The 17,837-nt window shown below is 36.0% G+C and overlaps 1 protein-coding gene across 14 annotated transcripts in view; it reads right to left on the bottom strand.

Moving 5' to 3' along the window:
* GPHN (gephyrin) overlaps positions 1–17,837 on the bottom strand; it is a 628,070-nt gene that overhangs the window by 96,912 nt on the left and 513,321 nt on the right. For all 14 annotated transcript variants that reach the window (XM_030319344.1, XM_030319345.1, XM_030319348.1 and 11 more), the window contains one exon: positions 16,204–16,341. In XM_030319344.1, the coding sequence (XP_030175204.1) occupies positions 16,204–16,341 (138 nt within the window). The remainder of the gene's footprint in view (positions 1–16,203; positions 16,342–17,837) is intronic.

Genomic DNA, 17,837 nt, shown 5'->3' with positions numbered 1-17,837 from the left:
TGTGAATATACCTAATGTCACAGAATTATACAATTAATAATGGTTAAGATGGTAAATTTTATGTTAATGTTTTTTAATACAATAAAAAAAGGAATGAAGTACTGATACATACTACAACATGGATAGATCTTGAAAATACTAAGTAGAAGAACCCAGTTACAAAAGACCACATATTATATGATCCCATTATATAAAATGTTCAGAATAGGTAAACCTATAGTAGCAAGTAGACTAGTAGTTGCTTAGGGCTGGATGGGGGTGACAAGGGAAGAGGAGGAAGCTAACGAGGATGGGGTTCTTTTTGACATGAAAATGTTCTAAAATTGACTGTGGTGATGGTTGTACCTATATATGAATATACTAAAAACCCTTGAACTATATACTTTAAGTGGGTGAATTATATAACATATGAGTTATATCTCAATAAAGGGCAAGGATAATAGATGTTTTTAAAAATAAGAATATTTACCTCATTTGAACATGTAACTATATTTAGAAGAGCCAAGAAAAGTCATTATTTGTAGCATACATATACCATCTAGTCTTTAGAGACCTTCAAGAATCATGGAAAGAAAAATAAAACATTTCATCTGGAAAGAAAGAACTGCCTCATATTTAGTTAAGGGTATAATAACATATATAATTAACCATCTTTTTATTTTGGACTCATGCTAAATACAGAGGTTACTATCTTTAATTAAGGTAAATTTGATCCCTATTGGATTTGTTCTGATTTTGGAGTTGATATCAAACTAACAACAGAGATAAAATTTCTTCAAAGAGAAAAACATGCATTACCTCAAATTTTTGTCTAAAAACCTAGGGCAAGGGAAAGGATTGGGAGAAAAATAGGCAGTTGATTGAAAAATGGTCTAGGCTACCAGCTGGCAGAAGATACGAGAGAACAGAAGGAATATATATTAGACACACCTCTCAGCTACAAAAGAAACTCTACCCACATCTCTCAGGAGGGTTCAGGACTAAATAATTGATAGCTTTTTCAATCAGTCAATATTAGACTTCACTCATTATGTGACCAGATGATCTATTTGGGAACTTAAAGAGTATACAGTAGTGCTGCAAATCACATGGGATATTTTTACATACACTTACCTACATGTTAAATTGTCCCTTCTCTTTGCCCATAGGTGGAGCCCAAGTATTAATGTTGAATAAACTTTGGGCTTGTGATGTTAGAAAAGGAGTCTCAGCCTTCAAACTTGAATTGGAACCAGGCAGGAGTAACTTCTCAAGTAGGTATTATGACTGTTTTAAGTTTATCATTTGGTAAAGAAGCCACAGTGAGCAGCTGAAGCTGTGCAAAATATATGATTTCAGGAAGACCTGAGCAAAATTCCTTTTTCCCATTCTCTCCAGTCCAATGAGAGCTCCATTTATAATAAGCAAAACAGTTTCCCCAATATATAATTAATATAACTAATATGCTTTCTTAGGAATATTTGGTGGTGGGAGTTTACAACCTTCACAGTCTGCAGTGAGCATTTCAGTTGTAGAAAGTTAGGTGGTGTGCCAAGAAGTTATGGTCCTGTATATTCAGAATCTGAGGACATAATATCCATTCTGTTCTACCATTCCCCCCACACAGTATTCTCTAAGTTCTATATAATAAAGAACATATAAAATTTGATAAAGATGAAGATGATAACAAATGCAAATTTCTAGATTCTGTGGAGATCAAAAATTTTAAAGGTAGGGCTATGTATCACTGGGGACGCTTGTCCATATATACAATTAAGTAATCAAGAGGTTGATAAGAAGAAAGGAATGGAAAAGATTAGTTGATGATTTACACTGTTTTGTGTAGTATGCTTGGTTATAAGGTGATAGAATTTTTATGTAGTCAGCAAGATACTTATATACAAGTCAGCTTCCCAAATAATAGTAGTCATAAACAAATTCTCTACTCTTTGGAGTGCTAGCTTTTTTACACTGGGATGACTGGCCTAAAAATATCTTCAGAAAGAGTCTTTACAGATTAAAATGGTTGACAATGGACATATATAGAAGGAAATCAAAACAGAGAGCTATTTATAAAGTTGAGTATGATTTGTAAGCATTGAATCCAAATATATTATCTAAATGGTAAAAGTAGTATATTTAATTTGTTTGGATGGACATTTATTCTGGCCCAGATTTTATATATATATATATATATAAAATATTTATATATATATATATAAATCTAAATTTAGATGTCTAAATTTAGGTGTCTAACTTAAGATGTTAGGATACCCAAATGACTTTTGGATATAAGAAGGAAAAGCATCTTAATTTTTCAAAGTCACTTATTGAAATGATTTCACAGCTGTAAAGTTCACTGTGTTGTTAGTTCTAAGAAGGCTGTGGAGGAAGTCAAGGGGCAACTCTGAGTTCAGTGGTCTGGGAAATTGATTCCTTGTCCTCACTTTGGTTAAGATCTATCATATTCATAGAACTTATCATAAAGATCATGATTCATAGCATAAAACTATCAGTTTTATGAATCAGGAGTATAGGAAGAATGTGGCAGATAACAGAAGGCTGAAGAGAAAATATATTGTCTAAGACTTCCTCTTATAAAACATGGATATAAATCAGTTTGCTGTTGATTATAAATTCCTCAAAAGCTTACTTAAGTGCATTGTGACAGCACTGATACTGCAACATTTAAAAACCACCATCCCATCCAATCTAGTGAGAGGCTACTGAAGGATACTTTTGACTTAATGGCTATCCATTGTAGTCACCAAAACAGTTGAGAAGGCAGGTTTGATACCATATGCTTACTCAGGCCAAATGACTGTTGGTAGGAACAATATTATTTATTTATTTATTTTTAAATTTTTATTTAAATCCAAGTTAGTTAACATATAGTGTAGTAATGGCTTCAGGAGAATTCAGGGATTCATCACTTACACATAACATCCAGTGCGCATCCCAACAAGTGCCCTCCTTAATGCCCATCACTCATTTTCCCCTCTCTCCACCCAATACCCCTCCAGCAGCCTTCAGTTTGTTATGGTTTGCCTCCCTCTCTGTTTTTACCTTATTTTTATTGGTAGGAACAATATTAGATATTAGTTAAGGCTAGGGATTAAGAGGAAAGGTGAAGCATATGAAGATTTGAGTTGTTACAGCATTAAAAAAGAACCTTAAAATGAAGTAAAGCATATGTACAGAAGGCTTCTTGATTATTTAACAGATACTAAATATTTAACATGGTGGATCCCCTCCAACCTATCCCAATATAATTTATTCTCCATATATTCACTATATATTTGAAAGACTAGACAACATTTTGGTACGCTATAGATCTCATTTATGCATTATAGTCTTCATTTATGTGAAAGTTTCATGTATAAACTGAAAAGGAGTGAATGATTGAGAGGTGAATATCCCTATGATGAAAGCAAGTACATTAATTACTCTCTAGTTACTCCAGAAGTCATGGTTATGGAGTAGTACAATGAAAATCTCTATGCTTTAAAAATATACAGCTTGTTCAAAGGGGCATTATGTTGTGTATTTGTATTTTTTCATCTAGGGATGCTCATTACCTGCCAAAGCAATGAGTAAGGACAAATATTATGTTATGGTTCTTATGTCATAAAATAAAAATAAGCTTTGTGCAAAGTTACAGAATTTGGAATAAATGCAAGTGTTATGATTACCAGAAATGATTGTCATGATTTAGCAATAAAAAAAGATGCAATGCAATTGGTAACAAATTAATTCTTAAGTTGTATTGTGGTTTCATGATATCTATTTTATTACTGAGTATGATAACCCACATCTGTGTCACCTATATTCATTTCTATATGTAAAATATTAAGTTTTAAAAATAACAACTGTGTAACTGTAAAAAGCATTTAACTTGACTAAAATAAAAAAGTTTAGGAGAAGTACTTAAAAAATATATATAAAGTGTTCTTAAGGTCACAGAAAATGTTTCAGTTGAGAGTAAGTGCTCACTTCTTTTAGTACTTAATCATGGAAACTTTGCCACACCCAGGTCAAATAAATAGGGTGTCACTGGTAAATGGGTAGCACTTAAGTCCAAGGGGTGAATTTGATGGTTAGGATTTGGTACAAGTAAATAAACAAAATGTTTTTTGTATAGTTTGAACTATTTAAACTTTTCTTTATTGGTAATTTCTCAATCACTGTCCTAGAAATTGTCAAGTGCTCCACAGGAAAAGAGAATTTTTTTACTCTAATTTCCATAATTTTGAACTACATATCCTACTATACTAAAAATTATTTCTAATTTTTTCAACATTGGTCCTCTATCAGGATATTGCCATGGTTATTAAAAGAAAGGGGGTGCCTGGATGGCTCACTTGGGTAAGTGTCCCACTCTTGATTTTGGCTCAGGTCATGATCTCATTGTTGTGAGATCCAGACCTGTCTCAGCCTCCATGCTAAGCATGGAGCCTGCTTGGGATTCTCTCTCTCCCTCTCTCTCTCCCTGCCCCTCCCCCACTGGCATGCGCTCCTGTGTGTTCTTTCCCTCATAATAAACATTTGAAGAAAAATTCATTAAAAAAAGAAAGGCAAAATATGCAAGAAGTATTTTATAAAAAGAAAAAAATACATGATAAAATAAAGCTCCTAGATGGAATGCAAGAAGAAATAAATAATAAAATTACCAACTATGATATTGACTTTCAAAAATTACTGGTGGCTTGGGGTGTCTGGGTGGCTCAGTCAGTTAAATATCTGACTTTGGCTCTCTTTCTCTCTCTCAAAAATAAATAAACATTAAAAAATTCTAATTTTGTTCCATTTTAATGGAAACATTTTGCCATTGCTTGTATTCTGAATCATAATGGTTTTTTTGGAGTATACCATTTTCTTTTTTTTTTTAATATAATTTATTATCAAATGGCTAACATACAGTGTGTAAAATATGCTCTTGGTTTTGGGGGTAGATTCCCGTGGTTCATCGTTTACACACAACACCCAGTGTTCATCCCAACAAGTTCCTTCCTCAATGCCCATCAGCCATTTCCCCCTCTCCCTCATCCCCCCCATCCACCCTCAGTTTGTTCTCTGTATTTAAGAGTCTCATGGTTTGCCTCCCTCCCTCCCTGTTTGTTAACTATTTTTCCCCTTCCCCTCCCCCATGGTCTTCTGTTAAGTTTCTCAGGATCCACATATGAGTGAAAACATATGATATCTGTCTTTCTCTGACTGACTTATTTGACTTAGCATAATACTTTCCAGTTCCATCCATGTTGCTGCAAATGGCATGATTTCATTCTTTCTCATTGCCAAATAGTATTCCATTGTATATATAAACCACATCTTCTTTATCCATTCATCAGTTGATGGACATTTAGGCTCTTTCCATAATTTGGCTATTGTTGAAAGCGCTGCTATAAACACCGGGGTACATGTGCCCCTATGAATCAGCACTCCTGTATCCTTTGGATAAATTCCTAGTAGTGCTATTGCTAGGTTGGAGGGTAGTTAATATTTTTTGAGGAACCTCCACAGTGTTTTCCAGAGTGGCTGCACCAGTCATAACTTTACAGTTTTAACATAGACTATGGCACTTCAAAATAGATACTGAATAAAAAGACTGATAAGTAAATTATGTCAAATAAAGCATACATACTTAAAATGTGAAAGGATAATGAGGTATCCATAAAGAATGGAAAACTAAGAATCATATTTAAAGACTTTATCTTGTTTTAACCTCAGATATATTCAATAGAGCTGCGTAAATTAACTTAAACATCAGTAAAACTCCTTCTTACTTTTTTGATTAAATATACATTATTTTCTATCGAAATTGCTAAAATGAGATATATTTATGATACGCTTTATTTTAAAAAAGAGGATACATGTATGGAAATATATGATGGTATGCATAGAGGAAAGTATGAAATAGGAAGATAAGTCTACCTGGTTGCAACATAGGGATAATTAGGCCAATGTTATAGGTCTTATTCCTATGGGAGTTAATTTTACTCAATTATATAACCATAAAAATAACTTCCCCAAACAAAGGGGCCTTGTGACTACTATGATAACAGCCCATGTGGGTTATACCCACAATATTGGAGGAAAATAGTACCTGAAAGCACAAATACAGAGAACAGATGGGTAATATAATCATAATCTTTGGATATGAAAAAGAGCATATTCTCTAGATGTTGTGCTTACGTGCGTATAAACACATATATGCACACACACTTCACAAATACATAGATAAGGATGTTCATATTTGAGGAATGCAGGGAGAAGTATAAAGGGAATGATGCAATCAGAAGCATAAATAGAAGGATTTAATGAGATGTACACATTTTAGAAGTGTAATGAAGTTTATGGACTAAAGAGTCTAAAAAGATGAGACAAACCGAAAGGAATTATGAATGAATTCAAGCAGCCACATTAATGGAAAAACCTACAGCAAATGCCAACACAGACCAATTCCTAGAAAGATACCTGCAGGTAAACAGGATCATCCTAGGTGAAGACCTTACTAGGTGGAGGTAGAAATGCGGTAGTAATTTGGATAATAAAAATATATCTTTCTCAAACTTTTTAAAATATAACTATCTCAATTCTTTGCTTTAATTTTATAAAGCTCAACCAGAAATTAGCAGAAAAACAGTGAAAACTACTGTTTAATTTTCTAATTAGGTAGGAAGCACAGGCCTGAAAGACCTGGGTGAGTGGAAAATATAAAACAAGTTACAACAAAATGCATAGGGATCCAGAGATTGTTAATGTGGATCAACAACTGCAGCTGAACCAAGGAATTCTAGCTTTGACTTCGTAATTTACAATGTGCTTATTCTAAGGCTATGATTTTGGAATTCCAACATGTAGAAGGAAGGGGAGAAAATCAGTTACTAAATTCCAAATAGGACAGCTTAGTGAAAACTAGATGATTTATACATATTCTTTCCTTTAACAGGACATCACAATGACCTTATTGGGTGGATATTATTTCTATTTTTATGTAGGAGGGAAATAAGATTCTGAAAGGTTATATAGCTTGCCCAAGGTCTCTCAGCTACTTAAAAAGCAAAGCAAGTAGAGAGTATGTTTGATGGCAAAGCTACTTGCAGTATATCTTGCTTCCTTTTTCCTTATTTTCTGACAGCCTCTGAACTGTCAGGAGGAATTAATGAATTCCTAGCGTGATGTCTGAACCACTTTGGTGAGAACCTCCTACCACTTGGAATTAGGGGCTTCTGAATTTCTTCAAGAGGGCAGTGAATTTCTGCGTTAGATCACTGCCTGAAGATATGCAGTTATCTAACTACTATGTTAGAGACAGGGGGCAGTCCCTCTGCTGTGGTCAGCATTATAAAAAAGATACTTTACTGTCTCAAACTAGTTCCAGCAGAAAAGCTTACAGGTTCCTTGACTAGAATTGCTTAAGTCCTTTATGGAAAAACAAAGAACCCAAGTCAGAGATGCTAAAATCTTTGGTAATGTAATTTTAAATAAGAATGCCTAGATAATGTAATCTAAAATAATGCTCCTAAGAAAGCAGAATTCTTTCTCTTGAAAGCTCAAGTTTTTCCATCATTAAGTGAAAGAGATTGGGAATTACAAGGAATGATGCCAGAATATTTAAATCTGCTTTACAGTAAGGGGCTGGTACTGTAGCAAATGTAAAGTTGTAATTTATTCACATCATTCCTTCTATTTTATTAAAAATTTTTTTTCTTAAATGTCTATTTATTTTTGAGAGGGGGGCGCAGAGAGAGAAGGAGCACAGAATCCGGGGCAGAGAGAGAGAAGCACAGAATCTGAAGCAGGCTCTAGGTTCTGAGCTGTCAGCACAGAGCCTGATGCAGGGCTGGAATTCATGAACTGTGAGATCATGACCTGACCCAAAGTTGGATGCAAAACCGACTGAGCCACCCAAGTGCTCCAAACGCCATGCATTTTACAAGCAAAGAGGATGAATCATATGTGGTAGTCTTACAAATACTATCATCCATTGTTACACCAGGTATGCCTCTCCCAAGAAACCAAAGGAAGGTATTTATAATCAGTGGAGCACTTGCTCTTTAAAGGCCTTGCTTGCAGACAGGAACTGAAAATAGTAGATATGTTAAAGAATAGGCCACAGACAACAGAAAATTCATCTGTAGTCCAAAAAGATTAAAACAAATGAACAATACTTTGCACATAAATGCACATGTAGGCACTTGTTTTAGAAGAATAATTTTCATATTGATTTGAGATGTAGTATGCTATAGTGGAATGAACAGCAGACTACGAGTCAAGAATCCTAGGTTACCCTAGGCTTCAAACATAACTATGTGTCCAACTTTAAGAACATTATTATACTTCTTTGGTCTTAATTTCCCTTATCTTTAAAGTAAGAGAGACTACTTGATTTCCAAATTACCTTCTTTCTATAACATTATAAGTATTTCATGTATTATACTCTAAAATTCCTTCATAGAGTTACCCTATGTCTTTGACCTTGACGGCAATCACTTCCAGCATTTCTGTATATGATTTATCCTTAGTTTTCTGGAATTATTGTTGAATCTTCTCAGACATAAAAAAATTTTTTTTAGAGATGTTACAGTTTCAAATTGCTTCACAGATTCAATGGTTCTGAACATTTCTTAGGAATCATGGGCTCTCCTCTATGGGCTTCTATAATTGTAGGTGTCGGAGAATTTTCACAGGCAAAATATTCAGGATTTCAGAGAATTGTGGAGGCCTTTCAGTCTCCCCTGCCCTAGTCCCCATACTTTTCCTACTCAGTGATCAGTGGATGAAATTCAATAGTTAGAGGTGCATCTACCTGAAATAAAAATGAACTATGAAGGTTCTGGATAGAAGATCAAATCAGCTACAACATTCCCTTAGGTTCAAACCTAATCCAGAGCAAGGCCCTAACTCTTTTCACATCTGTAACACTGAGAGAGATGAGGAAGCTGCAGAAGGAAAGTTTAAGCTAGCAGAGGTCAGCTAATGAGGTTTAAAGAAAGAAGCCATCTCTACAACATGAAAGTGCAAGGTAAGGCAGCAAGTGCTGATGTAGAAGCTGCAGCAAGTTCTCCAGAAGACCTAGCTAAGATAATTCATGAAGGTGGCTGCACCTAACAACATATTTTCAATGTAGACTAAACAGCTTTCTATTGGAAGGAGATGCCATCTAGGACTTTCAGAGTTATAGAGGAGAGAGGTCAATGTCTGGCTTCAAAGTTTCAAAGGACAGGTCGACTCTTTTGTCAGGGAATAATGCAGCTGGTGACTTTAAGTTGAGGCCAATGCTCAGTAAGCATTGCAAAAATCCTAGGTCCGTTAAGAATTATGCTAAATCTACTCTGCCTGTGCTCTATTAATGGAACAACAAAGCCTGGATGACAGCACAGTGGTTTATAACATGGCATAATATGAATATTTTAAGCCCATTGTTATGAGCTACTGCTCAGAAAAAAAAGATTCCTTTCAAATATTACTGCTCACTGACAATGTACCTGGTCACCCAAGAGCTCTTATGGAGATGTATAATGAGATTAATGTTGTTTTAGGGACTGCTAACACAACATCCATTCTTCAGCCCATGGATCAAGGAGTAATTTTGATGTTCAAGTCTTATTATTTAAGAAATACATTTCATAAGGCTATAGCTGCCATAGATAATGATTCCTCTGATGGATCTGGGCAAAGTTAATTGAAAACCTTCTGGAAAGGATTCGTCATTCTTAATACCATTAATAACATTTGTGATTCATGGGAAAAGGTCAAAGTATTAACATTAACAGGAGTTTGGAAGAAGTTGATTCCAAACCTCACGGATGACTTTGAGGGGTTTGAGACTTCAGTGGAAGAAGTAATTGCAGATGTGGTGGAAAAGCAGAACTAGAATCAGAAGTGGAGTCTGGAAATGAGACTGATTTGTTGAGATCTTAAGATAAAACTTTAGGGCGCCTGGGTGGCGCAGTCGGTTAAGCGTCCGACTTCAGCCAGGTCACGATCTTGCGGTCCGTGAGTTCGAGCCCCGCGTCGGGCTCTGGGCTGATGGCTCAGAGCCTGGACCCTGTTTCTGATTCTGTGTCTCCCTCTCTCTCTGCCCCTCCCCCGTTCATGCTCTGTCTCTCTCTGTCCCAAAAATAAATAAACGTTGAAAAAAAAAAGATAAAACTTTAACTGATGAGGAATGCTTCTTATGCATGAGCAAAGAAAGTGCTTTTTTGAGATGGAGTCTACTCCTGGTGAAGATGCTGTGAATGTTGTTGAAATGACAACAAAAGATTTAGAATATTACCTAAACTTAGTTGATAAAGCAGTGCAACATTTGAGAGGATTGACTCCAGTTTTGAAAGAAATTCTACTGTGGGAAAAATGCTATCAAAGAGCATCATATGCTACAGCCAAATTGTTCATGAAAGGAAGAATCCACTGATGCAAAAAACTTATTGTTGTCTTATTTTAAGAAATTGCCACAGCCACCATAACCTTCAGCAACCACCATCCTGATCAGTCAATAGCCATCAACATCAAGATGAGACCCTCTACCAGCAAAAAGATTATGACTTGCTGAAAGCTCAGATGATGATTAGCATACTTCAGCAGTATTTTTTTTAAATTGAGAGAGAGAGAAAGTTGATTTTAAATTGAGAGAGAGAGAACATGAGCAGGGGAGAGGGGTAGAAGGAGAAATGGGCAGAGAGAGAGATAGAGACAGAGATAGAGATAGAGAGAATCTTATGTGGGGTTCAGTCCCATGACCCTAGGATCATGACATGAACAGAATCAAGAGTTGGACACTCAAAGGACTGAGACATCCAGGCACCCCAGCAGTATTAAAAATTTTTTTTAATGTTTATTTATTTATGAGAGAGAGAGAGACAGAGCATGAGTAGGGGAGGGGAAGAGAGTGTGAGAGACAGACAGAGAGAGAGAGAGAGAGAGAGAGAGAGAGACAGAATCTGAAGCAGGCTCCAGGCTCTGAGCTGTCAGCACAGAGCCCAATGTGGGGCTCGAAGTTGTGAACTGCGAGATCATGACCTGAGATGAAGTCAAATGCTTAATCAACTGAGACACCCAGGTGCCCCCCAAGCAGTATTTTTTATTTAAGGTATGCACATTCCTCCAAAATGGATGAAATACCTAAATGTGAGATGGGAAACAATCAAAATCCTAGAGGAGAACACAGACAACAACCTCTTTGACATTGGCTGTAACAACTTCTTACTAGACATGTTTCTGGAGGCAAGGGAAACAAAAGCAAACATGAACTATTGGGACTTCATCAAGATAAAAAGTTTTGCACAGCGAAGGAAATAATCAACAAAACTAAAAGGCAACCAACTGAATGGGAGAAGATATTTGCAAATGATAGATCTGATGAAGGGTAACTTCCAGTATTTATAAAGAACTTATCAAACCGAACACCCAAGAAACAAATAATCCAGTTAAGAAATGGGAAGAAGATATGAATAGACATTTTTCCAAAGAAGACATACCAATGGCTAACGGACACATGAAAAAATGCTCAATATCACTCATCATCAGGGAAATACAAATCAAGACCATGATAAGACACCAACTTACACCTGTCAGAATGTCTAAAATTAACAACACAGGAAACAACAGATGTTGGCAAGGATGTGGAGAAAGGGGAACCCTCTTACACTGTTGGTAGGAATGCAAAGTGATGCAACCACTTTGGAAAACAGCATGGAGGTTCCTCAAAAAGTTAAAAATAGGGGGCGCCTGGGTGGCTCAGTTGGTTAAGTTTCCAACTCTTGATTTCGGCTCAGGTCATGATCTTATGGTTCATGGGTTCAAGCCCTGTGTTGCGCTTTGTGCTGAGAGTGCGGAGCCTGCTTGGAATCTTCTCTCTTCTTCTCTCTCTGCCCCTTCCCTGCTCATGCTCTCTATCACAATAAATAAATAAACTTCAAAAAAAGGTCAAAAATAGAACTACCCAATGACACAGAAATTGCCCTACTAGGTATTTACCCAAAGGATATAAATATACTGATTCGAAGGAGCACATGTACCCTGATGTTTATAGCAGCATTATCAATAATAGCCAAATTGTGGAAACACACACACAGAGGAATATTACTCAGCCATCAAAAAGAATGAAATCTTGCCATTTGCAATGATGTGCATGGAGATACAATGTATTATGTTAAGTGAAATAAGTAAGTCAGAAAATGACAAATACCATATGATTTCATTCATATGTGGAATTTAAAAAACAAAATAGATGAACATAGGGCAGCGGGAAAAGAGAGAGGGAGGCAAACCATAAAAGACTCTTAACCCTCTGAGGGTTTCTTGAGGGAAGGTGGGCGGGGGTATGGGCTAGATGGGTGATGGATATCAAGGAGGGCACTGGTTGAGATGAGCACTGGGTATTATATGTAAGTGACAAATCACCAAACTGTACTCCTGAAACAAATATTATACTATATGTTAACTAAATTTTAAATAAAAACTTAAAAAAATGCAAGTACATTTGACATGCTATTGCACATTTAACAGAATTCATATAGCATAGACAATTTTTTATATACAATGGAAAATTGAAAAATTCATTTTACTTTCTTGCTTTATTACAATATTCACTTTATTTTGTAGTGGTCTGGAACACCTGCAATATCTCTGAGGTATGTCTGTACTTTAGCATCAAATTGGAGAATGGATTGGAAGGATGCTAACTGGGTTAGGTGAATCAATTACAATAACCTTGGATGTTAATAATAAAGACCTAATCTAAATCAACAGCAGTGGGGATGGAGAACAAGGGATGGATTCCAGAGGATGTAGAAGAAACATGTGGGGGTAAAGAAAATAAGTTTAGTATTGGTCATATTATATTTATGAGCAGCAGGTATTCATTTGATGTACGAGTCTGGAGTTCAGGCAAGCTCTGGGAAGTGATCTAGACCTAGAAATCACATAATATGTGACACTCATCGGGTTATCCTAGGTAAATGTGTAAGATCTGAAAAGGGTCAAAGACAAAAACTCCAAAGAACGTTTATATTTAAGGAATTGAAAAGCGAAGGCAAGCCTGTAAGAGCCAATAAAAGAGACAAGTACCACATTATTTATCTGTCTCTCTCCTATACTACAGTGAGATCCATGGGGCAGGAGTTTTGTTTTATTTATCTTTGTATATCCAGGACCTAACATAGTACCTGACGTTTAGCAGATGTTTAGTAAATATATGTTGAACAAACTGAATATGTTTCTATATATAGTATTGTTGTTTAAACACCTAACTAAAATGCCTAGGAGGTTTAATTACAATGCTCTTTTGCATTAAAAATTGAGTTTGATCCAACTCAAAGGCTGAATGCAAACCTCACTATTATTTTTTATCATCATGGTTGGAAACACTTGACAAGGAAGTTAACCATCCATGAAGAGTCTGCTTCCTTATGAGTGACAACTGATTTAATGTATAAATGAAGAGGAAACAAGCACATGAAGGGAAAGAGAATCCATGCAACAGCATTTTTTTTCCTAAAAGAAAAATAAAAATGGGTCATTTTCAGTTCTGTTTTCTCCTTAGAATGACTAGAATTTGTTTAAATGTAACTTGGCATACACAGTGAGATTATCCTAAGGAGTGATGTTAAGGGAAACTCTCCTAAAATTATAACAAGCCAGTGATGGTTAACTTATTTTTATAATAGGTAAAGTATTAAACTTTTTTCCAGCTTAAGTTTATATTTACATTTTCTGAAAATGTATTGATGTTGATATAAAAATATCTGAATATTTTGCTTTTAATAATATAAAGAAACCTATTTCACTAAAATTGATTTCTGAAATCATAGAGCTAGTTGTTAATTTTGCACTCTAGACAGTTTTTAAGTCTTTACTTCCTTTAATGAGTAAAACAGAAATAAAAGAAAAGGTCTCAGCCTGATGATATACACATATTTAAAAGAATGAAAGTCAAAGATTATAACTATATAAAAACAACTTTTGTTGAAGTAGGGTCAAGGACCAAGGAGACAGAATTGGGCACTTAGTATTTCACTAGTTTTAAGCCTTTTTCCTCAAGTTTTTATTTAAATTCTAGTTAGTTAGCGGGGCGCCTGGGTGGCGCAGTCGGTTAAGCGTCCGACTTCAGCCAGGTCACGATCTTGCGGTCCGGGAGTTGGAGCCCCGCGTCGGGCTCTGGGCTGATGGCTCAGAGCCTGGAGCCTGTTTCCGATTCTGTGTCTCCCTCTCTCTCTCTGCCCCTCCCCCGTTCATGCTCTGTCTCTCTCTGTACCAAAAATAAATAAAAAAACGTTGAAAAAAAAATTAAAAAAAAAAAATTCTAGTTAGTTAAAATATACGGTAAAATTGGTTTCAAGTGTAGAATTTAGTGATTCATCACTTACATATAACACCCAATGCTCATCACAAGTGCCTTCCTTAATATCCCTCACCCATTTGGCCCATTCCCCCATCCACCTCTTTCCATCAACCCTCAGTTTGTTCTCTATAGTTAAGAGTCTCTTATGGTTTGCCTCCTTATCTCTCTTTCTCTCTCTCTTTTCCTTCCCCTATGTTCACCTGTTTCGTTTCTTATCTGGTTGGCTCAGTTGAAAGAGCATGTGACTCTTGATCTCAGGGTCATGAGTTTGAGCCCCACGTGTGGTGTAGAGATTACTGAAAAAAAAAAACAAAAAAACCTGACCGTTCTTTTTATTAAATTTTTTTTAATGTTTATTTATTTTTGAGAGAGAGAGTGAGACAGATCATGAGCGGGGGAGGGCCAGAGAGAGAGGGAAACACAGGATCTGAAGCAGGCTCCAGGCTCTGAGCTGTCAGCACAGAGCCTGATGTGGGGCTCGAACCACAAACCGTGAAATCATGACCTGAGCCGAAGTCAGACGCTTAACCGATTGAGCCACCCAGGCGCCCTGAAAAGCTGACCTTTTTAAAAAAAAGTTTTATTTATTGAAGTACTCTACACCCCACATGGGGTTTGAACTAATGACCCCGGGATCAAGAGTCACATGCTCTCCCAAGTGAGGTAGGTGCTCCACAGACCTTTTAATTTAAACAGAATTTTTTATGTTTTCTATCATTTTTTATATTTTAATACTGAAAGAAGAGCACTATCATGTAGTAAAAAGATGAATTTAAGTCTTGAACTTTAGTCCTATTCCTTTTCTGCTGGTCTGAATCTGAGTGTCCTTGCAGAAAAATTATGGTGTTTGTATAGATGCTCTCTAATGTTCATTGAAGTTTGAATATTTTATGATCTATGAATGAAGTCCTTTATTTGTAAAATCAATCCTTTTGTGTTTATCTGCATAACAAAAACAATTAAGAAACTGTATTTTATTCCAATTGCACTAAAACTTCTATCTGAATATTTAGAAAGGGAAATGGTTGATTAAAAACTGAAAACACTGGGGAATACTACCTTTTCGTTGTCTTTTCACAGGCTGGTCTCTATGTGCTATTAAACTAAGAGCTTATATGCTCTCATTGAAAATGAGAAGATGGATGAAGCAGAAAAACTGAGGTCAGACTGGTTGTTCAGTGATCCATGAATAAATTAATATATATTTTATATTTTACATTTAAAAAGATGTTTTCCATGGGGCGCCTGGGTGGCGCAGTCGGTTAAGCGTCCGACTTCAGCCAGGTCACGATCTCGCGGTCTGTGAGTTCGAGCCCCGCGTCGGGCTCTGGGCTGATGGCTCAGAGCCTGGAGCCTGTTTCCGATTCTGTGTCTCCCTCTCTCTCTGCCCCTCCCCCGTTCATGCTCTGTCTCTCTCTGTCCCAAAAATAAATAAACGTTGAAAAAAAAAAAAAAAAAAAAAAAAAATTAAAAAGATGTTTTCCACAAAAGAAAACATGGTTAGGAGACACATTTATTATCTCTCATTTCTGACAGAAGGACATCAGGCAGACTCAGAGTTAACTATTTTCCTCACTCAGTGCTGATAACTGTTTCTTTAATTTAGAGTATTGGTATTTTGACAAACAGGGTAAACATAGTTGATTGTTTTCCTTCATTTTTAATGAAAAGGAAGTTTTATGGGTGGTTTACTCTGTATACCATTAATATTGATCTTAGAGTTGACGAGAAATAAGAAGCAAAAAAGCAAAAAGAATGATGATAGTAATTGTGATAATGGTTAATAACCTTTCTCTTTCAGGAAAACCATGTATTAACATTATATGAATCTTACTTGGAAAAAAATGAAAAGAAAAGGCAATGGGCAAATATAACAGTACCTCGGTAGTTGATGATTTCTGTCCCAAGCACCGGAGTCATCTCCAGGACTGTGATGAAGGCTTTGTCCATAGATGTTAGAGGAAAAGGAGACATGCGGTGTCTTCTAGCCACCTTGGTGATATCGACAGCACTGTGACCTAAACAGGAAGATAATTAACTAAGACTATGATGCTGAAACACTGATTAAAAAGTGGAAATGTCTTATAAGTATCATCAGTTCTCATTTTCATGTCTGTAAATGAAGATTACAAGGTGAGAAATTTTCTCCTGCTTCCAAAATATAGCCTGCTTTGGTGGAACATTAAATCAAGTCAGCAATGTTACATTATTTGTCAAAACTTGGTGAAATTTAATGATGCTACTGCATAATCCTTTTGAGTGCTTACTATGCATTGTGGCACTGTTCTAATTAATCTTCACAACAATCTTATGGGGAGCCATTATTATCTTTATTTACAGATGAGGATAAAGAGGTTTACATATCTTGGCCTAAATCACAGACCTAGCAACAAGCAGAGCCAGAATTCAAACCCAGGAAGTCTGGCTTCAGAGTCTATGTCCTTAACCACACACCAAACACTGAATTAATTAATGAGCTAGTTAGTAAAATGAAATACTCAAACTCAAATTTATTTAGGATTTCATAGGAAATTTTCTATTTTCAGAAAAGTCACAGAAAAAGATTATTTTTTAGCTACTCACTCCTTATTCACTCCCCTTCATGGCATTAATATCACCTACACACTAAAACTCCTCATTTATATCTCCAATCCTAACCTCTACCTTCAACTCTAGATTTATATGTCATCCAAACAGCTGGTGGATAAGAGTGTAAATCATCCAACATGCACTTGGATGTGTAACAGGCAATTCAAAGCTAACATGTCCAAAATGAAACTCTTGATTACCCACCCTTCTATTTTATCCTTACAATGTCTTATTCTCTTGCTATTTCCATCTCAGAAAATAGCAACTCCATTCTTCCAGTTACTAATCCCAAACCTTTTCATCAGAACCAAATCTAAACTACTGTTGAAATATATCTAGAATCTGACCATTACTTACCATCGCCATAATTACTACAATAGTTGAAACCATCACTTATTTCCTGGGAAATTGAATAGCCCCCTAACTGGCCTCCCTGCTTCTATCCTTGTTCCACTATAATGTATTCTCCACACAGTAGTTATAGTGATCCTTTTACATTTTAAATTGGATGGTGCTAATCTCTGCTCATAACTCTCCAACGACTTTCCATTTCACTCAGAATAAAATCTTTGCTATGGCCTATGGAGCCCAACATATTATGGCCTCCACTGTCTTCAACTCCTGTCATTTCCTCTCTTGATCACTGTGCTGTAGCCATAGTGATTCCTTGCTTGTCCTTGATAATGTAAAATACATCTTTCCTCAGGGTCTTTGCACTTGCTGTTTTGTCTACTTGGACATTCTTCCGCAGATATTATGGCTCCATCCATCCTTTGTTTATTTCAGGTCATCAGAGAGGCCTCTGTGAAATGCCCTATATAGAATATTACCTACCATCACTTTCTATTCTTTTTACCCCACTTTACTTTTCCTCGTGTGTGTGTATATATACACACATATATATATTCATATCCACATATCTATA

Source organism: Lynx canadensis, chromosome B3 (assembly GCF_007474595.2).
Source record: "Lynx canadensis isolate LIC74 chromosome B3, mLynCan4.pri.v2, whole genome shotgun sequence".
In the NCBI taxonomy this organism is placed as follows: domain Eukaryota; kingdom Metazoa; phylum Chordata; class Mammalia; order Carnivora; family Felidae; genus Lynx; species Lynx canadensis.
This window is presented reverse-complemented; position numbering and strand designations above follow the sequence as displayed.